Genomic DNA, 22,882 nt, shown 5'->3' with positions numbered 1-22,882 from the left:
TGACAGCTCTGAGCGCATGCGCAGTGGCTGTCCCACTCCTGCAGACTGAAAACTTCCCTCTCTTCAGGAATGGCGTTGAACAAGCAAAACGGCTGAAATAAAGGAGGAAAGAGGAGGGAAGACAAACTCGCGTCCACATTAATGTGTAACAGATTATATTCAACTTGTCCCAACTTATAAAGCTGCTCTGTGACGTTATTTTAAAGCTCTACATCAGCCGAACTTCACCTTCTCCCCCTTCACAGGTGAGTGGCTGCTCATCACATTAGCACGAGGCTAACAGGTGAATGCGCATTAAGTGTGGTCGACATTTTCAAACAGAAAAACACGAAACATTCAATTTGCCATCAGAAAGTTTAGCAGTAGGAGTTTTACACCAGCATCATGCCATAGTTAAAAGTTTTGTCTTGTATTCTCCAGTTTGACCACAAGGCGTCAGGCTTTTAGCAACATTCAGCCACTTTTAAAGAGACATGATGTCATCTTTAACAGCAGGATACGCAGGTTTCCAGGAACACCCACCTGTTTGAGCAGGTTGTGTTCACATGTGAGTGTCACAAGTTGAGAATTGTCTCTGATAATGTGGACTTGAAGTGGAACAAGAACTATTGGCCTATTATTTCACAAAATGGAGAAATATCTCTCCTAGACAAGAAGTGTGTCTTTCGACCCCTTAAAACAAAGCAATGTCTACTAAACCTATTTCTTGTATGTTCACCAGTTATGACGAGTGCATCCAAACAGTCATTTTACTTCTTTGTTTGGTTATAAATTTGGTTCTGATGCAGCATCGTCTCACACCAACTGTCCCACCAACAACGATATCTGATCGGTAACAGGTCACAATTAATAGCCTATAAACACCAAATAATCTGAATCTGCATAGTAAGCAGTAATGAAATTTATCAAATGAATGTAGTGGAAAGGAAGAATGAAGTAGCAGAAAATGGAAATACACGAGTAACATACCTGAAAATAGTACTTTAAGAACAGTACTTGAGTAAATTGTACTTGCAAATGAATCTCGACTTAGCAGCAGTTAAACAGGACATTTAGCTGCTTAAAATTAATTGTATTTTCTTGAATGCCTGTGGCCCATTATAGTAAAATCCAACCAGTGTGGTAAACTGATGGCCAGTGGTTGGCAAATACCGACCGATGTTTTTTGGCCCCTGATGTAAGTTGAGGTTTCTGTTTCAAAGTTTACATGAAAACCTTTACATGCCTTTTCATAAACCTAGTGTCAATAGCAATATAGTTGCAAGGCTCATTTAAATCCTAATAAATATGACCTCACAACATCTTTGTTATTTGAAGTCTAAAGACGTCTTAGAGATGGACAGATAAATTAAACCCACCTCATTTAAATTAAAACAAGTGCCTCTTTGGTGGAAGTCGAACCGAAATGGCGTGCTGGTGATATATTTTTAATCTAAGGCAACAACAACAGAAAGTACAGCAGGGATTTCCCTAACATTTTTAGGTTTTGGCGCAGCACCCAGACTGTTCAAATCAATGTGGACATATGTTAATAATATTGGTCCAAAATGATGTGAAAATTTCTGTGAATATTTTTTTGATGAAAAACATAAAACCTCCTTTTAAGGGACAACCCCCATATCTCTCACCAAATACATGCATAACAGCCTCTCACAAACAAACAACACAAACACAGCGAGTACTTTAATTAAACACGAAATGAAGCAGACCTGTTTGACATGTGTTGACAACCAATCAATTACATCTCTGCAAGACAGAACGTACATTGACATAAACTGAGTGTGTCTCTTTTTGCCAACTGAATTTCAACACAAGCTCTGTAATCAGCCAACAATACAAAAAAATGATGCATACTTAAACCTTATTGCTAGTCCCTCTTGCAGACTACTTAAGTGTAAGATACTGTGCACAAGTGGCAGTAACCCAGGTGTTTGAAGCCTTGCATACAAAAGAAGTTTCCTTTAAGTTTAAGTGCAAATGCCCATACAGAGTTATAGTTTATGAGGATATCTCTGTTGCTTTGGGAATACATAAGATCCTCTGTTGCTGAACATATATTTAAATAATGGTGTTTATATAAGCAGTACAATGTTTTGATGTAGGTAGAGCTCAGAAAGGCATAAAGCATGAATACATTTAAATATCATGTTTAAATTTTACTCCCGCGTGTCTTTGTTTGTCTCTCTAACACATTCATCTGTTAGTTTCAGACTCTGTTTTTTTTACTGCAAACTTGGCTCTGCTTTCCAATACTGGTAACTGTGGCTAACTCTAAAGAGAACTTACGAAACTTAGTGGATTTATGGCCTGAGGCCCGATGTCATGTCTACTTGTTCACTCTGGTCTCAGTCAAAGTGTCTTTAGATGTCAGTGAGGAAACGGTCAGATTTTGATGTGAAGTGGGATTTCTCTTTTATGTATAGCAAATATTTAATCGCACAAATGTCTTTTATATAGGTGGTTGATGTTTAATGAAATGCAGCGATAGAAACTGGGTGTAACAGCTGTAAGTCAATCTGTAAATATTGATTATCATATGTACATATAATTACTATAACTTATCATTTTGATATTGACAGCAGTACATGTTTATATAATGCTGTAAGTCCTTAGTTTTGTGATATACTGATTGTTCTTTACTCTATCCAGTCATAATGCTTTTGCTACTGCAACAACTTAAAGGGTAACTCCACTAATTTTACTCATTTACTTGTTTATATTAATCATGAGGAGTACTGCTGCATATGGTAAAAAAGTAGTATAAGGCACTTTGTAGTTCCAAAGGAAGCTGCATGCAATCTGATAACTTGCCTCCAGTGATGTCATTTGGTGGCTGCATTACCCACAATGCAATTCATCTACTAAGGTTTTGAAAATGTCCCCTAGTTTGCCATTGCACTCCAATAACACTGTTGGACTCTTTATGGACAGTTTATGCATCCCTTCGAACGGTCACCATTTTTTGTGGCTCCAGAGAAAACTACATGTAATCAGATAAATTGCCTCCAATTATATAATTTAGTGGCTAAATTGCATTGTGGGTAATGTAGGCTCCACTTGTCTGCATTGCTACACTGTTGGACTCATTATGGACAAGTGAGACACAAATGATCAAAATAGATACAGCAGAATCAGAGATATTTTTTGATATTTCTATTTTGTATTGCCCGCTTTTGTCTTCCTTTTCAAAGTATGGCGCCTACATTACCCACAATGCAACTTAGCCACTGAGGGACATCACTAAAGGCACGTTATCAGATTACATGCAGCTTCCTCTGGAGCCACAAAAGGTTTGACTATTTTCTTAATATGCAGTAGTGCTCTGAAAGACCTGAAAACACACTTTAAAGCAAAATTATATAGAAATTTGCATTTTGTGGGATTTGTTGCCCCCAAAGTTTCTGTCATCACAACTGTCGTAAATACAAATCCCAGGTCTGTAGCAGTTTGTCAGACATAATGTAGGTGCTACAAACAAAACTCATTGCATCATAACAATGTTATGTGTGGGAAACTTGTATCTTGAAGTAAACATGTATGTAACGCTGGGATCCTATCCTCTCACTGAAGTTACATAGTGCAGAAACAAGTGACAGAGACACCATTCACCCTATTTCAAGACGCTGTAGCATCAAAATGATTTTAAAGCTGTTAATTTAAGGTAAAAAAAGTTGCATGTTGCTTTCATGCACAAAAGTGATGGAGTTATCCTTTAATTTCTCCTTATGTCCTTATTTTATACGTAAAACACTGTACAATCTATCACTTAACTTGCAAATGTAAACGACTTTATGAAGGGAGAAAACAAGGCATTGCACAAGAGGTGAGATGTGCATTCTTGGCAAATAAAATCCCTCTCCTTAAAACCTCCACATGCTGAGAACAGAAGGTGCTTACTAATGAGAAAGTGATATGGCATTTCAGTGCGGTGAGTCATTGTTGTGCACTGAGGCTTAGCTATTCCGCTAGCTGTACTTTTGCAGAATTAACTATATTATGTCACGGCCCGGTGTTGCATTTCCTGTATGTAAGCATTGTAAGGTAAGCTGTTATTGACTGCTGGACCTGTGCTGGGAGAGAGAGAAGTTGATGCAGTAGGAGAATACATGTACAGGAAGAACAAATTATCAAGATATGTAGAATGGTAAACTTGCTACAATCTTTTGTTTACAGATTCATTCAAAGTTCCAACTGGATTTAATGGGATCGCTTCATCTATCTGTTGATGCTTTGTGAATCCCATCCATGGCACAAGGCAGTTACTTTTTAAGAAATGTATCAGGTAACTATAACTATGACTTTCCTAATAGCTTAAATGCTAGTTTTTGCAGCCATGTGTGTCTAGGTCTTGAAATAGAACTTAACGATCGTAAAGAAATGACGCAACTAAAGTGTTCAAAATTTACAATTTAAATACAGTTACAGTAGACCTGTTTCTTAAATTACAATTTTTATCATGTCAAGTGCTTGATACATGAAAAAGATTTCTTATTTTTGTGTGTTCACTGGCTGAAATACTTTGTGAGATGTCTGTGGTTGAGAAAACCTGCCAAGCGCATGGTCAGGCATTTAGAGGGAAAGTTGCAGAGTAATTATAGAGTAGGTTCAGTCTATGTAGAGAGACATACCATTTGGGGAGAAGTGACTACTGAAAACAGAGTGTCTACACCGTTGGTAAAACCTCCTCTGTCCCTCCTCTCTTCTTGCGGGACGGGCTCAGACAGTTTATAGTCAAAAACATTTCGAGGTGATAGAAGGAAGGCTGTAGACCTGAATAGAAACCGTCGCTGATGGGCATATAATACCAAGGTAAGGAACGAAAAGGGAAACTGTAAGGGCAGAAAGTGTATAGCCTTAAGCGGTGTTAAGAGATTGTACTTCCCATTGCATGTGGTTTATTTCTTTTATATTTTTGCAGGGTATTTACAGGCCTTAAAAGTCATTTAATTGTCTTAAATTTGAATCTGTAAAGTTTTAATTGCCTTATACTACCTTAAACATTTTTGCCTTATATTTCCACTTACCTGTTGGCCTTACTCACTCTAAAAACCATATTCCTAATTAAAACCTACCTCTGTACAAGACCACATGTATACAACATACTTTTATACTTACCTATAATGCCTGAAAAAGAGAGAGATGCTTTGTTTGATTTATGTTTTGTTTAAAATGTTGAAAAGGTCTTAAAAAGCACTAGATTTAAGTGTGTGATGCCTGTAGACACCCTATTTTGTTATGAAAAGTTAAGAATGATTTCAATTCTCAATAGCCCTAGTTTACTGTTGTGAATTTGATGTCTAGTTTTAAACTCAATGTATAAGATTTTTCTTAGTCGCATGCAATTAGGGGAATTTTCCCACTTAGTATGTGCTTAGATTTCCCACTTACCAGCCAATTGATAGTCTTTTTTTAAAGTCTGCAAGAGTAACAATCTATGGCTATTCCACTGTTGGTCTATTAGGTCAAAGCACTGAAGACTGCATTCCTAACTACCTGGGGATTAATTGCAGTTATCAGTCGGATGTGGACTACCTCAAGTGCGTCAACAATTTCCAACACGGCACCACCATTAAGCGGCTAAGCCTCAAGAGGAGGCCCAGAGTGGCCAACAATAATGTGGAAAAACCACAGAGTGGCATCTCATCCAGCCAGTGGCATTCTGCTGAATCCTTGTCTTCATCTAGCAGTGATGACACAAGACTGCTGGGCATGTCTTCGACAACCAGAGGTCGACCTCCTCTTCCTCCACCACATGGTTCCTCATTGGATAGCAAACCCTCGAGGAATGAAGGACCAGCAATGTCTCACATACTTAATGAGTCAAAGCCTAAGCCTGCTGCAAGATCTCTTGCTTTACAAAGACAACCCCCCCTGGTGGAGAAGACCATTATGGAGACCCTCAAGCACTTGGATCATGAGGTGACCAACCAGCTTCCACCTCAGCCCCATCCCCGTCGACGACTGGCCAGCTTTGGAGGGGTAAGCTCCCCTGGGTCACTCTCCCCCTTCACTGGTGTGGGTGCATATAATCAGAACAACAATGGGAACAAGCCTACTGGCACAGGAGGTGATATGCTTGGCTCATCCCTGGGCAGTAGAGGCAGCACTGGATGCCTTAGGCTAAGCCCACAGAGCTCTGGTAGGACCACTCCAGTTAGTCCTGGCTCCATGCATCTGCAGCATGTCCGTGACCAGATGGTAGTAGCTCTGCAGAGGCTGAAGGAGCTGGAGGAGCAGGTGAAAATCATCCCTATACTCCAGGTAAAAATCTCAGTCCTTCAGGAGGAAAAAAGGCAACTGGTCTCTCAGCTCAAGAACCACAGTGACAATGAGGACATAGATGATGTGATCTGGAAGAGAGCGCATAGCTTGGAAATTTCTGACATTGGAAACAAAGAGAATACCAAGGAAGGACTTGAGGATATAATGCAAAGTGACTTCACTGACCTCAGGGAGTTCAGGCAACTGACTGAAGAGATGCAGGCATTGGAAAGAACCATCAAGGGTGGACATTTGCAAGCATGGCATGAAAAAGGCCACAGTCCTCTTCGCGTCAAGGCAATCAAGTCAGATGCAGTTGGAACTGATAAAGATATAGATATCACCTTGTCTAAACCCACAAAAGAAAACAAATGTGTGTGCACTGATCAAGTAAAAATGAGGTCCGTTGCAACAGAAGTGTCTGAAGTTAATCTTGGCATTTACGCAGAACGGGAAGCAGAGCTTGATGCACAACAACAAATAATTGGTGCCTTGAAGGAGAGAATATGTCACTTAGAAGCAGAGTTGAAGGAATCAGCTCTCCAGACAGAGATGAGCCGTCTGAAACTTGAGCTTCAGGCTGCAGGAGCTAGGAACCGAGCTGATAAAGCCTCCCTTGCAAGGCCATCCACTGTGAGCACGGGCACCGATGCAAGACCTCATACCACAGACCAAGGAGTGGGCAATCACAAAGAGCTACGAGATGCCAGCACAGGGGAGGCAACAGAGGTGAAGACAGTGGGAATATCTTGTTGCATGCCCGAGCTGAAGGATGTTTGCACAGGACCAGATGTACCCATGAGCTACTGGGAGGTCAGGGAACAAGTGGAGACCATGGAAAAAGGTGTGGGGAGCCACATTTTTACAAACACACAAGGTGTTGGGATGGAGATAAAGTTATGTGATGCAGAAACCAACACAGAGCTACCACTGGAAAATATATGGCCTAAGAAAAGAAAGACTAAGTATAATTCAGTGGCTTGTGGGGACTGTTCTGTTGATGTCATTATCTATGAGGCAAAGGATTTGGTTTCTCAAGGTATTGCCACAGATCAAGTCAGAGGAGTGGATCTGGGAATCATGGCATCACCACAGACGGCCTCTCAGCGTACCAACACTGTATCCAGTTCAGTGTCTCGCTTTACCAACACCAGACATGCCTTCAACACAGACTCCAGCACTAATACTGTCCTCAGTACCAAAGACAAGCACACCAACACCACTCAGACTGTCACAAGGACAGTGTCAGTGGGCAGCCGGGTCAAAGATATGAAGTGTGCCCCAGAGACCAGATCAATTGGTGTAGGAACTGGAGGTTTGAATCTAGGAAGTGCCTCAAAACAAACGACAGTGATGGCACCCAAGGTAACCAGAGACACAGGTGTTGGATTCACAGACATTAATGAGAATTTCCTGGTTGGACTAAAAACCCGAAATATGGCCTCTGGACCATCGCATCTACCTGATCCCATCAAGACGAGGAGCATTGGTGTGGGGGAGGGGAGGATACGGGATTTGTCAGTTTCATCCAGTAAACCTGTTCAGATGTTCCAGCAATCTTCGCAGTCCCAGTGGGAACCAGAGCTGAACCATTACATAGAGAAGATGCATAGGCTCCTCGGGGAGCATGGGGACCTGCTCACAGAGGACTACACTCACCCGAGGGAAGGGTTCGTCCAGCAGCACGGTAACCGAGGAAGTGCCATCTCACAGCTATCCTGCAGTAACAAACCTGCTGCACAAGGAATCCATCTTTCAGATTCTCAGCCACCAGGTAGAGTAAAACTATAGGAATTTATTTAGTGTTAAAAGTACCCAGTGGAGTTTTATTGGAATTAAGTCATTTTATACCACTGTCTATGTGAATACTTTATTGTGATTAGCTGCAGGGTTTCAGTTATCTCCTGATAAATGGACACTAAGGAGCTACAGAATGGTTTCAGTGAAACTGTCTGTTCCCTGCTCTGAATTAATGCGCTATAACTTGTATCTAATGTGAATATCTCATCTTAAGTATGGAGTGTAGTCCTTAAGTGCATCCTCCTCTGAACATTACAGGATGATGCCTGCAACACACAAGTTGCAGGAAATAGACTACAGTGCCACTCTCAAAACAAGCAATCAACTCACATCCCATTTGGGATAATGATATGGCAGTCTGGTTTTTCCCTTTGTTTGCTGGTTAAGTGCTACATTCATTGGCATCTTACCAACACCAATTCTTGGTCAGTAGAATAGCACAAAACCAATGAGCACCATATAGCTTGCTAAACCTTTACATTTGTTTACAAACAAATGGGGATCCACTAATCAAAGCATTTCTCCAAAGGGCTTCTAGAGGTCAACAAATCCCTTTTAAAGTTGGACTTTTATGATTATATAATATTCTGTATGTCATATCTGTATAGTCATTCTGATGCTATTCACTAACATCCTCTTGTTTTTTTGTCACAGTCAACAGAGAGTTTCAGTCACCATCTCAATTTACCGTTGAAGCATCTAAGTGTGACGAGGCAAACCCAGGAATCTGCCAACAGGGTGGCAATGAATCAGAGGTGAAAAGAATGATACAGATGTTAGAACAACAGGCATCCTCAGCTCTACAAGGTAAACATGCATGTTTGTATGTCGTTGTCTTTTTAAGTTCATCTTTGTGAAAAGCAATGTAAACATTTGGTGGGTAGGAATGTGTGAAAGTAGTCTACTTTAAAAATATTTTTACTTCCAGACCACTCCCAAGGCCCAGTTTAAGTTTGTATTTGGTTCAGAGGAAGTGGCTGCCTTTGGCTTGGCAAGTTTTGCATTCTGAGGGATACACTTGCGATGCTTGGAATGATATCTGGTTTTGGAAGGCGCCTCGTACCACATACCAGTTTGTGGCTGAGGGTCTAAAATTGAATGGCTTCGTAGGAGGAGCTGGCGTCAGAGAAAGCTTTCACTTTTAAAATGATTCCCTCACATTAGCAAGAATATTTAAAGCACCGTAAGGACAGATGGGTGACAAATTATAGGAATGAATGAGCAGATGCCTTTGTATAGGCTATGTCATTAAATTGTTTGATTTGAATGGTAATGATGATGATATCTGTTTCTTTGCTTGTGTTGTGTTAAATAAAATACACTGTAGTTGACACAGTGCTAAATGAATTAAGTCAGATGTATGATTCAGAAGCATGTGCTGCATTGTTGTTTCTAGACACTCGTGCCGGTGTGCTGCGATCTGTCATGAAGAAACAGAATGGTGACCAAGGCTGTAGCAGCACCAGGAAGAGCATGAAGTTTATGAGGGTGACCACAGGGTAATCATCTGACATCTAAACTAATATTGTACAGCAAGACTCTAATACTTTGTGTCTTAAAGGATAAGTTCACCCAAAAATGAAAATTCACCCCCATGATGATGGAAAGTCGGGTGAAGTCTCATAGTCCACAGTGTCGCAGGATTCTCCAAAACAACTGAAGTAGATGGGGACTTGTTTTAAAACGTAAAGAAATAAAAGAAAAACATATTTACATCCTTTTTGTAAGCCGAAGTCTTCACTGTAGCTGCTGAGCTGAAAACATTTGTGAACACCCAGTCTGAAGTGGATGCACAAGCTTGACTGCACGTACAATATTGTCTTTTCAAATCAATTTGGGATCTCAGGGCTTCCGGAGACGTGGATTACGCTGGATGAGTTGTATCGAGCCATTTTATATTTTCTCCAGGTTTTTTTTTACATTTTAAAGCAAGTCCCCAAGGAGAATGCTGCATCCATTTGCTGTGAAGCTCCAGAAATGTTTTGAGGACTATGAAACTTCACTTGAATTTACATCATGAGTAGATAATTGACATGATCATTTTGGGCAAACTTATCTTTTAATAAATATTATCAGTGTTTTAACTAATGTGGTTTGTCGTTAGATTGGACCCCATGTCATCTTACGAGTTCCCTGCCAGTGAGAAGGCTAACACTGAGGAAGTGGAAAGGAGAGGAAACAAAAAAGTTTCTCAAGATGGAACACCAGCAAAAAAGGGCAAATGTGGATCCAACAGGGGATCGAAAGGGTCTTCAAAATCACAACAGAGGTATGATAAAGTCTAGAAGGTTTTAAATCCCAAAAAGATTACAGCTTTGAAATGTTGCTGTGTGACTCTTAACTTGCACCATGTGACCTGTAGAATTTTTTCCCTTTCAGGTGTAAGTTGAGTGAAAAGATGTTTTCTGCTTGTCAAGCCTTAAAGATGCATCTGAGCGATGACACGGCTTTGTCCAGCAAGGAATTGGTATGTTTTGCTCACTATATTCAGCGTGAGAGCCATTGAAGGTCACTTTGTACGCGTGTGTGTGTGTGTGTCTGTGTGCACGTTTAATGGTATGTCACTGGATGGGTGTGGACAGACGCTGGGCCAGGATGTGTTCAAGTATGTCATTTAAAAAAGAAATGACTTTGGCATTTGATACACAGAGCGCAGCATTGTGTCGGCTCTGTAATTTTCTGTCATTGTACTTTTCTTGAACTTAAAAACAAGGACTTTGGTGAGTGACAGAGGCTCTTAGACCGAACACATGGACAGATGGGGAGTTCAAAAACACGTATATTGAAGGGAAATTCATGACAGATTGTATAATGAAACTTAAATACAAACAAAACTGCAAACAAACTTTTGCGGCTCAAATGAGTCCAAAGCCTTTTTCTTTCTTTATGATGTTTTGGAGATTTTAATAGTGAGTCGTTGTTTTGTTATGCTCGCTCTTTGTCTGTTCTTTCATTCACACCCCTATAATTAGTAGTTGCTCCTATGCATTTAGAAGAAGTGGCTGAAATGTCTCTACTCACTGAATAATGGCACTTCCAAGGCATTTATGAGGATGCTTTAAACAAAACATGGATGTCTTTTATACATATATATATAAATAAATACATGCAACTGTTTTTTTTTTTTGTATTCTTCTGTCCCCTGCAGCATGACTGTCTTCAAACGCTCCAGCAAGAATGGTTTTCTGTGTCCAGCCACAAGTCAGCAGCCCCTGACACCGTGGAGGACCACTTGACTACATATCGGGTCATTTCACCCTCAGTATTGCAACATATCGCTAATATGGCTGACGGCAATGGAAACACAGCTCTGCACTACAGTGTGTCTCACTCCAACTTTGGCATCGTCAAGAAATTGCTTGATGCAGGTACGGTAATACTCGTAGCGCAACTAGGAGTCATCATGTATTTTTGTATTTTTTGGCCTTTCTGTCCTTCCTGGCTTTGAGAAAACATTTTTTGGACTGCTGCACAGCCAACCAGAAGAGATGGGTGGGATGGTAAAAGCTTTATTGATCCTTAAACATTGTGTACTGCCTATATTTTCAATAACCTAAAGTGCAGAAGGTTTAATTCATCCAAACACAGATGTACTTTGGAAATCCACTTTTAAAATCATAATAAACTGTTCCAACCTTTTCTCCAGCAGTGGCCCAAAATTCAGAAATAAGACTCTGATGTAGACCATTCAGAGGCTTTAATCAATATAAATTGAACGGACAAACATCAGAATAAGAGTCCTAATGGAAGAGATGAAGCACCTTTAATAGCTGTGCTGCAGCTTTTAGAAGAGATTGGATCCGCCTCTGTCTGTTCAGAGGCCAGTTAGAATAGAAGCACATTACCAGCAAAAAGAAAAGTAAACAAATTGTCACAGGCATTTACCTTTGTTTCCAGTGTTCCCGAATGAAAAAGCATGACTAAAGCTTTTTATTATATGGCTCAAAATGAAGACTTTCGTCAAATATCACCTGGCCCTGAAAGGCGAGTTGAACCACATTCAAAACAGTGTAATAAAATCGAAAAAGGAGCCCATTTGGAAGAGTGACTCAGTGTAGTTTGATGTATCACAGGATGTGCAGTTAGGAGTCATGCTAGAATAAAAACAACACTCTTACAAAATGTACATGCTATTTAAACTGTGGACATTTTATTTGACATGGAAAAGTCCTGTAATGTAAAGGTATCTCTTACAATATCAACCAAAACGTCAAAACCACTGACAGTGGAAATAAATAACATTGTCTTTACTATGCATCGTTCTGCTGGGAAACCTTTCCTCCTGGCATTTATGTGATTGTTCTTTGACACGTGCCGCCCATCTAAAGACAAAGTTGCCAACCTTGAGACCTCAAAAATAGGACACGATTTTTGAAAGCAGAGGGATGTCTTTGAGACACAAGGACCGTGTTTCCTGCATTCTGGTGAGATATAAAGACAAAAAAAGCAAAATGCAACATTTTTTATGTCAGATAATTTTTTTTTACTTTTAATTCTCAGAAAACAACACAGAATAATTCTCCTTTTAGTGTAAACTTGCATCAATCTGTGGCACACAGTACTACTTATTACTATTTATTCATTTTTTGCCCCTGCCCTTTAGAGAGTCCGTGCATGCTGATGGCCACTTGATCGGGGATTGACGTGGTGTGATTTTACAGCCACTTTCCTTTAAAACTTTACGTAAGACACAGGAATTATTCTCTCCAGGGTGTCTGAAGTTTGTGTAAATCTTCTTTCTCCTCTCCATTTCTCTGTCTGTCTCACTCACTGAGGAGGATGAGGCGCAACAGTACAGCAGACTACATGCTGAACCGTTCAGAAATGATAACTAAAAGTGTGAAAAGTATTGTAAAGTAATTGTGAACCCCCGAGAGGAAACTGGGAGAGGGCAATCAAAAACAAGTATGTCTGAACACCGCTGCAGATCAAGCACACTCCATCATGAGATCTGGGGAGTTTTCCCAGCAGAACATTGCATTGTAAAGAGATGTTATTCACTTCACCCGTCAGTGGTTTTAATTTTTTATTGGCTGACTGGAGAACATGGTACACTCAGGAGAGAGGGAAAGACTTCGCAAATATCACCGATAAATAAGTGAAGACATAAAACTCTTTCTTTCTTCTTTTGTTTTTTCTACTCGGGCCACGTGACCGTCACTTCAGAGGTGTGTAACGTGAATCAACAGAACAAAGCGGGTTACACGCCCATCATGCTGGCTGCGCTCGCAGCTGTGGACCGTCCAGAGGACATGAAGGTTGTGGAGAAGCTCTTCACAAAAGGAGACGTCAATGCCAAGGCCAGCCAGGTCAGTCTGTTCTCAGGTAGAGGGGGTGGATGTGACGTCCTGCTGTTTCTCTAAACTGTGTCCAAATGCTGAAGCTTGTTGTTGATTCTTAAATCCTATAAATGGATTTTTTTTTTCCCCCTTGAATGTCAGAGAAAGTTTTGTTTTTCTGTGCACAAATGAGATTAAACTGGAGAATGGAAAAGTCAGACATAGATAACAGGCTTTTATTGGAGCCAGCTAACCAGCAGTAATAGATAGGCCCTGCACAAATTGAGTTTTTTGCCCATTTGTGCATTTTCTATCACTGTCGAGTTAATATTATTTTTTACCTGCAGGTGTTATTTTTAAGGCAGTTTTCCAAATGTGGATATTACTGAATATAAATTATTTCACGCAGGGCTGAATGTGGGTCTCTACATGAAGCTAGAACTTCAGAAAAATAAATCTCCAGCTCTAATGGAAATACTTGAAATGGTACATTTAATGTGCTGCATGTATTTTTGGCAACACTTCATTTTATAGGTCAGTGATTTTCTAATAATTTCCTCAGAAGTTTTCCAGGAAGGAACGATGTAATTTGCTGCTAATTATGGGAAGAAGATTTACGGGGGATTTTCCTTTTAACGACCTCCTCCGTTTAAACCCAAGTTAATACTCATTCATTATTCATTTATTATTGGAAACTTTATAGCAGAAAGGGGGATAAGAAAAAGTCTCTTTCCAACCTTGACAGGATTCTTTCAGATTTGCTGAATTGTTTGCCTGCCTGTAGAGAAACGTAATATTTGTGCATGTTTGGTTGAACTGGGCAGGAAGTTGTGCAGGCAGTTAATTGGAGTTGCCTGCATAGATATAAACAACATAAATTAAATTAGATATTGTCTCTATTTTTGTTATAATTAGCACAAAATAACCTAGTTCTGTCCAGGACATTTATTAGATAATTATGAGGAAATTTGGGAACCATAAACCAAAACATTACTGTGTTTTTCAGTGGGTAAATGTTCTGTACAGTATGTGTAACTTCAAAAAGTGTGAGTGATTGAGACATGTATACTCACACCCCATTCCCTGTGTTTGACGCTCGTCATCTGCCGTCCAGGCCGGTCAGACAGCTCTGATGCTGGCTGTGAGCCACGGCAGGATGGACATGGTGCAGGCGCTCCTGGCACAGGGGGCGGAGGTCAATCTCCGGGACGACGAGGGCTCCACGGCGCTGATGTGCGCGAGCGAGCACGGCCATGCTGAAATCGTGAGACTACTGCTGGCACAACCAGACTGTGATGCCACCCTGAGTGACAGTGTATGTGAGTCATTGCTTCTGGGAGCCCGATGGCTTCAAGCTCAAGAGCTGAAGCAACTTTGTCTCACATAGTGTGTTACAAAAGCAGAGGATAATCATGATTTACAGTAATTATGTCAGGGAAACAAAGTGGTGGAAGTTGTATATAATAGTGCATTCACTTGCTCATTGGATAGTCCCGTTTCCCAAGTTGGGAAGTCGTTCTTCCAACTGTTAAGGAGCTTTCAAGTCACTCTACGTGGACAGCAACTAACAGTTACAACCTAATAACGTATTACATATATATATGAGCAAAAAATGTATATGGAATGGGGGATCAATAACATTTACCTTCATTCACCAGGGTTCTGCATAAATGACGGCAAAGTGGTACACTGCGCAATCAGTGTTCACTTCAGAATGATACGTTTAAATACGTCAAGTATGTCTTTTCTATCTGTAAATGCACAGTAATAGCAGAACCTGTCATAATGTGTGTGAGTTTGTGTGTTTACAGGATGAAAGCACAGCTCTGTCCATTGCACTGGAGGCGGGACATAACGACATCGCAGTTCTCCTCTATGCACATGCCAACTTCTCCAAAGGACAGACCGGGGTAAGCTGGTCACACATCTCACACTCACACTTAAACTAAGTATACATGTGGGTAACTTTTTTTATTGTGTGTGTGTGTGTGTTTATGTGTCTTAACAGGCAGCTGCACGTCACAGTGGCAAGTCTCTTTCCTCTGGTGGTAAAAATCTCTGTGAATGAGGTGATGCTGATGCTTCTTGAGTCTTATTTATGAGGTGATTCAGCAGCAAAGGGGACATTTTTAACAGCGTTAGTTTTGAACCTTCAGTTGGAAAATGATCCTTTTCACTAACTGCAGAGTGCTTGTTATTCTCCAATGACAATGATGCATCCTAGTGGAGCATTTGCATAACATTGCATAGTGTGTATTATAATGTAACTCAGCAGGTAATACATGCATGGTAGAGAATATTACTGTTCTATGTTCAGAAAAGATAATAGTTAATGTTGCATCCTGCAGACATCTAATATATAGGATCACTTCAATTGTTTTAATTCCCTCTTTTTTTTGAAAATTAGATTTATAGTTGAAATATTTTATAAGTGCAGAGGAGAATGAGCTGATAAAACAAAGTATGACGTACAGTAGCATCAAACTCAGAGATGTATGAGCACATACATGTGAATAAAAATATATTACAAACAGCTAAAGGCCTGATTTTGTTCATTATTCTGAAAGAAAAAAGTAAAATCTTCTAGATACAACTTTGTAGATACAAACAAAATGAGATATGTTTTAAGGAGCTTTAGGGGATTAGTAAACAGATTTCTTTTTACTTTTGGTCAGAGCCAGGCTAACTTTTTTTCATCTTCCAGTCCTCGTGCTAGTTAAACTGATCGGCTGCTCGCTGTGCTTCATGTTCAGCCGACAGACACAAGCAAAATGAGTGGTGTCAAACTCTGTCAAACTCTCAGCAAGAAAGCAGACAAGCGTAGTTTCATCTATAAAACATCTATAAAAGTTTATCTGTGAACTTAAAATCCGTCCAAATGTGCTCAGAAACTCTGACTAAAGCCTGTGTGGAGCCAGTAGTGGCTGGAGGCATTGTGTTTTTGGGTCGTACGTCTCATTCTCATGATATCTCAGGAAATCCTCAAGAGAATTTCAATTCAAAATTTGGCACAAATATCCACTTGGACTCGAGCCCCTCTTCTTACTTCTCAGTTTGTACATATTCGACTCCTTTCCTTACTTCTTAGTCCCTCCGACAGGAGATGCAGACATTGGAGGCAAAGAACGGAAACAGGGAGAGAAGATTGGAGGCTTTTAACAAAATGAGACATCGGCGCTTCGGAGCAGGAATTTAAAGCAACCTTCAATTAAATGTTCCGTGTCACAGCTGCATCATCTGTCCTTTGTTTAGTAACAGTCTACTGCTGTTTTTTGTCATCTCTGTCAGATGAGCAAAACAACTTATGTATTTAGTTTTAAATCAGCTTATAGCTTGTCGTAATGAGGTACAGCACCTTACAAGGCGCTACGCAGTTTGATCGCACCTCTTTTACGTCACAGACTTTGCTAAATGATACACCTGTGCATCCCTGCTCGTAGCTCGTAGCTCATCCGACACTGAGATCGAATCCTGGGTCACTGGCAGGAGGACGGAGCAGAGAGAAGGCGCAAAATAGAAAAATGAGTCACTGTGACTCCACAAACATGTTTTTTGGCCATAACTCAGGAATTCAAACTCTAGTTTTTTTGGCCATTTTTCAACAACTGACACAAATCTTGGGAAACTATGCTGATTGTAGAGATCTTCTCCTAGAGATCTTTTAGTGGGAGTGAGAATCTGTAGCTTTGAAGCATTGTAGTCCACCACAGTCTCATTGCTTTTGCTGATAATGAGCTCGAGGTAATAGCCGTTGCACCATGTGACAAAGTTCTCGACCAGTCCTCTTTACTCCTCTGTAAACGCTGTCTACAAATGATAGTATATAATATATAAAATACACTCATTACCTGTTATTAAATTCCTTCATAAGCTCCGCTACGTATATATATATGACTGTACACAGATATGTGTGTAAACTTTACTTGGTCGCAGAGGCATACAACTGTGAGGTGGTAATTCTAGTTTCTGTCCACCTGCAATAGGTTTTCAGCAGGTTTAAGTGGGTGTCTTGGATAAATGTTTTCTTAAACTAACTGAAAAAATGTCTGTTGAGCCTTCGGTGCATCATCAACACTCTTTTCCTCATTAACAGTCTGGCAGACACCAGTTTGATTCATCCTTTGACACCCGGCTCTGTAAGAGAGAAACTACTCGCCTCCCTCGCTGCTCATTTCCTTCCACCTCACCAGGTATATTCCTCTGTGTCCATCCTGTCCTTGCTTGTTTTACTATTATTTTTTCATTGACTTATTCATAAGGATAGGGCAGAAAGTTGCTTAAAATTTTAAACATCTTTTCAGAAGACAGATAAAAAACGACAGGCTCATTGTCGCGACCCGACAGTGCAAATCACAGCCTGGATTACTAATCAGAGTTTGCTAGGATCCATCCATGCTTGCACCAGCGCAAATTAAAACTGAATTTTCAGCTTTGATTAAGCTATAAATCATTTATCAAGCATTCAGAATTATATGCGCCCTGGTAAAGTTCAGGCTGCTTCAATGAATATTCCCTGAGACCTAGAAGAGAAGGCTGTGGAGCGATGTTGGCATTAAATGTGGGACAATAATTAAATTCTGCATCAGCCCTGCAACTGAGAGACCGTCATTGCTTAATTTTACATGAGAACACTGACAGACAATGAATATGTGATCAAATATGAATAATAAGAAGTCGTAAAAGAAAGCATCGTCCAACTTTTTAAGTGTGAAATGCTAATTTTCTCTACTTACTTTGAAGAGCTGCCAAAATAACTGAAATCATGCAGATATTTTTGACATGAAACATCTGCGGGGACAAGGTGGTTCTGCTTCTAACCACATGATTTACATTTCTGTCTATTTGCAGATGTTGGAAAAGTGGTGCCTTGAGTATATGAAATGAAAAGCTCCCGTGAAAAGACGTAAAATGTATAAAATTATGTTGTCATTCCTTACAGCCTGTCACTGTGTCCCATTACTGAGAGCTTGGGCATGTGTGACTGAGAGCACTCTCGAGTCATTTCCCAGCAACAGCAATAAAACACAATGATAAAGGTTCCACCATCACAATTTTGCAGTTGCCATGGTAACAGTCGGCGGTTTTGAGCAAGTGGTTCTTGGGAACATAATATTAGTATGATATCTTTATTTCACGAGGGTCAGCTAATCCTGTCTCCTTCTCATCGGCGTACTTCTGCGTGGAAACGTATGACTTATTAAATTGGATTTTCATACGAGCCATGCTGAAAAGCAAAACAATGAGCGCCCCGTTCCTTTTTCATTCTTTAAATCAATAATAAGAGGAGACGGCCTCTCCTCAGTCTTCTCCGTGTAAAGCTGATGGTGGCTCTTGTTTGCGAGCAATAAAGATCTATTGAGAATCTGAATGTTGAAGGGGACCGAATCTCATCTGCACTCGACGAGAACTCATTTTTTTAAAGTTTCCGCAACGCCAGAGTCACTTCAAGCAACGTTATGTAGCAATTTCGTATTTTGTTACATCAGATGTCATGTAATGTTGCGTGCTAACTACAAACATAACTTGGCATGTCTTTACAATGTTATGTCTTGGAAGTAAAAACGCATGCTCAGGCATTTTTAACCTGCAGCCGTCAAAGTTTGGCAAGCGTTGGACACAACTCCCCAAAAACGTGGTATTTTGCCCGGGGGCAGTCTTGTCGTGTGCTTGATGTGCATTCTCGTTGGCTTACATTGGGTGTGTTGTCACTTCTAACTTTAAACAGAGATGATATTTTATTTATTATTTGTGATCATTGCTGTCTGTATCCTGTGTGAAACATTGATTTTAATCCAAACCATAATCTTTTCCTAAATCTAACCATGTAGTTTTGTTCCCTCACCAAACTGTGCACTATTCACGACCTCAGCGTCTGTCTGCAGCCTTTTATTTAGCGGAGCTGTCTCCAATGACAAATAAAGCCAGTCTGAGATTTGCCTCTTGCTCGGTCACAGTCTCTTTTTCTCTTCGTAGCTTCCTTCCTCTTCGGCCTCTGGCCCGGATCAGTTGCCCACTTGCCCAGCTCCTGTTCTGGTACTGGCGACCAACATTCCCCTTCAGGAAACTCAGTAAATTAGCGGTAAAAACCAGAAAATGTTTTCTCCTTAAAATATTATCCAGTGTCTCCAGTGATAATTGGTGCTGTGCGTCATGTCCTGCCGTAAAGCACTACCTGCTGACAGAAGTTACATAGAGCAGAAACAAGTGATAGGAGGGCAGAGAGGCTGAGACAGAGACACCATTCATTCTTTTACAAGACACTGTACTAATAAAATGATTTTGAAGCTGTTATTTTAAGTTACTTAATGATGCTTTAAAGGCCCTAAAGATGTTTCCCCGAAAACATATTTTTTTATTTCCATGCAGCATGTTTCCTGTCGAGGCGGGACAGCTTTGGTCATCTTACATGAGAGACTTCTGTGTTTATGTTTTTGTGAGTTTCTCCTCTCGCTGGTTTGAAGCGGGGCGGGGATCAGTTGCATATTTCCGTGCTCCAATCAGGATTTAGCAACATGCGGCTCAAGATGGGGATTTGTTTACTCCTTTCGCCAGTGCAGTGTCAGTGAGATGTGTTTTGGTTTTTGGTGTGATTTTTAGTTTCCCAAAAACTTTAGATAATATAATAAAAAATATTAGCTATAAAGAATATGTGTTGTAAAGACATACCAAGTTCAAAGCAAGTTCTCAGTGACATCAGGGAATGTATGTGATTCATACAGTTACATTCAAAAGATTTTTTTCTTTTTGGCATGAAGACTTTTAATCTCGCTAAGTGTACGAGGCTGTAAAAACAGGCTATGAAAAATGGCCTTGGACAGCTGCTAGAACATCAGCTCATTTGCGTGGCATGAAAACAATGCTGTGGATAGCCTTGTCAACTTATGTGCATCACAACTTCTCTCCATCTCCCTTGCCTCCATGGAATTACAGTCCCAGCCACACAAGTCTGTACAAAGGGGCAGTCATTACGAGTTTGACCTCATTTGAAGAAAACATGCAGCTTTTATTTCGATCCTGTTTTCTTGTGTATCCTTCATTTCCTGCGTTTGTGAGTACTGACATTGTGTGCTGTTTTTCCAGCAGCCTTTTGCACATGGAAAAACCCCAAATTGATTCAGAGAAACCAGATGTGTTTGAATGTCAGCCCAAAAGAGAAAAAAAAAAGAAAAAGTCTACCGTTATTACAGCAATTGTTTCAGCTCTGCAGCTCTGAGTTATTTTTTCCTCGCTCTCTTGGCACAGGAATCAAGTGTAATATGATATTAATGCATTAATCACCCTGCTGGAATTCTCGGGGCTGCACACAAACACAAGGGTGAAATCTCGATGGCGGTGGGGGAAGGGGGAAATACGACCTGAGAAGATATAACAGGAATTATATACGTTTTTAAAAGTTTCAGTAAGGAATATTTATCAACAAATTGAAATGAGGTAGTAATGGTCAATGTTGCTGATTTGGTAAATGAAGCTGCGCCTGTAGGGGAAACCGGGGATGGTTGTAACACTTTTTGTCTCAGCGCCTCTAACTCACTGAATTTTTTGTGATAAACCCCCCGAATCTTGACAGAAAGTACCCTTATTTGTCTTTTGCAAATGGCAATGTTTCAAATTACTACAACTGTATGACAGAATTCACTGATTGGTGTCAAATAGAAGGAGTTCCCGTCCCACTACCTTGATAAGTTGTAACAGTAAGTATTGGAAATTGATCAATCGCTGCCCCTGGCATCTGTCCACCATCCAACATGACTGGCCAGACCACCTCAGGGAGAGGAGGGTAGTGATGGGAAGTGAAACGGACACATTGGACTCAAATCAGAGATTGTGCTGCCCTCCTCTTTACAGTGACCTGTCTCCACCACAGCGTCTCGGATCGAGCTGTTGTATTTGACGGATGGACCTTGTTCCGAGCCGACAGCGCTGGAGTGCAGCAGGATGAGGAGAGGTGGACTCTCAGTGGATGGACAGTGTTCACCTGATGTTGAATCTTTATGTGCAGATGCCGACCATATTATTATCACCATCTTGTTGCCGTTTACATTCACCCGGACATTAAGTGTTCATACATGAAATTGATCACGACTCTCATCCCTTCCTCTTGAAAGTGGTGCTGTTGCAACCCATACCTGGTCTCCCCTACTCACATGCCCTGAGCTGGGATGGATCTGGGCACAGGCTTTCTAGGCACATATCCAGAGCCCTCTTGCCACTCGGGCGCCCAGACAGAGGGGGAAGATCAGTCTGCAGAGGGGACTCCGCTGCCAGTTCATCATGGTGATCCCGCATGTCGCCGAGTGCAGGCGTCCTGTCTCTTCCATCTACTCCGTGTATAGTTGGAACATGTCACAGACACCTCGATGAAACAACATTTTATGTAGCTGTTGTTGTATTTTCTTCTTTTTTTCTTAGTGTCTCCATTATTCTCGCTGTCTGTAGCCATTTTTTAACAATCACAGTAAAAAAATGTTTTGAATGTGCAGCTTTGGCCCTCACGTGATGTAACCAGCAAAATGTTTTCATTGTCATATTTAAGCTTTTACGTAAATAAAATCAGTTCTTTGAACATTTGAATGTCAAATGAGAATTATTTGCCTTCTGATGTGTAAAAAAAAGGTTCGCATATCAATAAATAACAAAACAAAATACAGTCGTCTGCATATATGGCAACTGCATCAGAACCCTCAGCAGTGATGGAATGTAAGTGTAAGTACATTTACTCAGGTACTGTACTTAAGTACAATTTTGAGGTACTTGTACTCAACTTGAGTATTCCCATTTCCTAGGACTTTATATTTCCTCTCCACTACATTTTGTAAGGCAAATATCGTACTTTTTACTCTGCATTATTTTAATAACCTTAGTTACTTTCCAAAAAAACCCCCAATATATCCGATACCAATAATCCGATAATGCTGAATATCAAATCTGATAACTGGCCAGGCTGATAATCTATCAACCCATAGCGTACAGTACATGCATACATGTAAACATATGTGTTATTTACTTGTACTTTTGACATGTAAGTACATTTAAAGGGGCACTATGTAGTTTTGGAGAAGAAATTAAAACTCAGAATTTTAATATCTACAATATTAATGAGGTTATAAAACAAACTCAAAACTATTTATTTTTTCCAGAATTGAATAAACCAACTGTTCTCAGAGGAAAATAAGGTTGAAGCTAGAAAGGTGGCAGGGTCCGCCAAATATAAACAAAGTAAAACTTTCGCTTTTACTAAAGTAATATTTTAACATGATATATTTACTTTAACTCAAGTGTGACTTTTTGGTACTTTATAAACAGTGTTGGGGGTAACTTTTTACAAGGTAATCTGTGAGATTACTTTTTTGTCATAATAAGTAACATAACATGTTAGTTCTGTAATTCAAGTAATCCATTTTTTTTGTTAGTTTTTCATGAAAATAATCAGTTCCTGGAAAATATTGCTGCCATCCAGTGCACCAGGAGAGGCTTTTTAGCCTTGGAAGTCTTGTCCTAACCCCCAAGAGAAACTGACTGCTGACACATTTTGAAAAACTTCT

At 40.3% G+C, this 22,882-nt stretch overlaps 1 protein-coding gene across 3 annotated transcripts; it reads left to right on the top strand.

Moving 5' to 3' along the window:
• Window positions 1-57: 57 nt before the first annotated feature.
• Window positions 58-21,822, top strand: LOC311274720 (KN motif and ankyrin repeat domain-containing protein 1-like). Of its 3 annotated transcripts, XR_014624781.1 has the most exons (14): window positions 58-245; window positions 4,174-4,282; window positions 5,462-8,035; window positions 8,716-8,868; window positions 9,458-9,560; window positions 10,166-10,330; window positions 10,441-10,528; window positions 11,210-11,429; window positions 13,228-13,370; window positions 14,455-14,655; window positions 15,152-15,250; window positions 15,349-15,443; window positions 17,434-17,530; window positions 21,446-21,822. XR_014624781.1 is itself a non-coding variant. In XM_084382638.1 (12 exons), exons 2-12 carry the CDS (start codon window positions 4,246-4,248, stop codon window positions 15,406-15,408), a joined length of 3,843 nt encoding a protein of 1,280 aa, XP_084238764.1. In that variant the 5' UTR covers window positions 58-245; window positions 4,174-4,245; the 3' UTR covers window positions 15,409-15,873. The 3 variants fall into 3 exon arrangements, 2 of the variants coding, with proteins under 2 accessions (XP_084238764.1, XP_084238765.1); XM_084382638.1 differs by lacking the exons at window positions 17,434-17,530; window positions 21,446-21,822 and having other exon boundaries at window positions 15,349-15,873; XM_084382639.1 differs by lacking the exons at window positions 15,349-15,443; window positions 17,434-17,530; window positions 21,446-21,822 and having other exon boundaries at window positions 14,455-14,659; window positions 15,152-15,239.
• Window positions 21,823-22,882: the final 1,060 nt, after the last annotated feature.

This window comes from Pagrus pagrus, assembly GCF_965226575.1.
Source record: "Pagrus pagrus genome assembly, chromosome: 19".
Taxonomy (NCBI): Eukaryota; Metazoa; Chordata; class Actinopteri; order Spariformes; family Sparidae; genus Pagrus; species Pagrus pagrus.
Note: the sequence above shows the minus strand (reverse complement) of the source record. Positions and strands in the feature narration are given on the sequence as shown.

Bases quoted from the DNA above. Each gene is read 5' to 3' on its own strand.
- LOC311274720 (XM_084382638.1), top strand. From the start codon at position 4,246: ATGGCACAAGGCAGTTACTTTTTAAGAAATGTATCAG. The intron at 4,283-5,461 runs GTAACTATAACT...TTGGTCTATTAG, and splicing joins CTTTTTAAGAAATGTATCAG to GTCAAAGCACTGAAGACTGC. The intron at 8,036-8,715 runs GTAGAGTAAAAC...TTTTTGTCACAG, and splicing joins TTCAGATTCTCAGCCACCAG to TCAACAGAGAGTTTCAGTCA.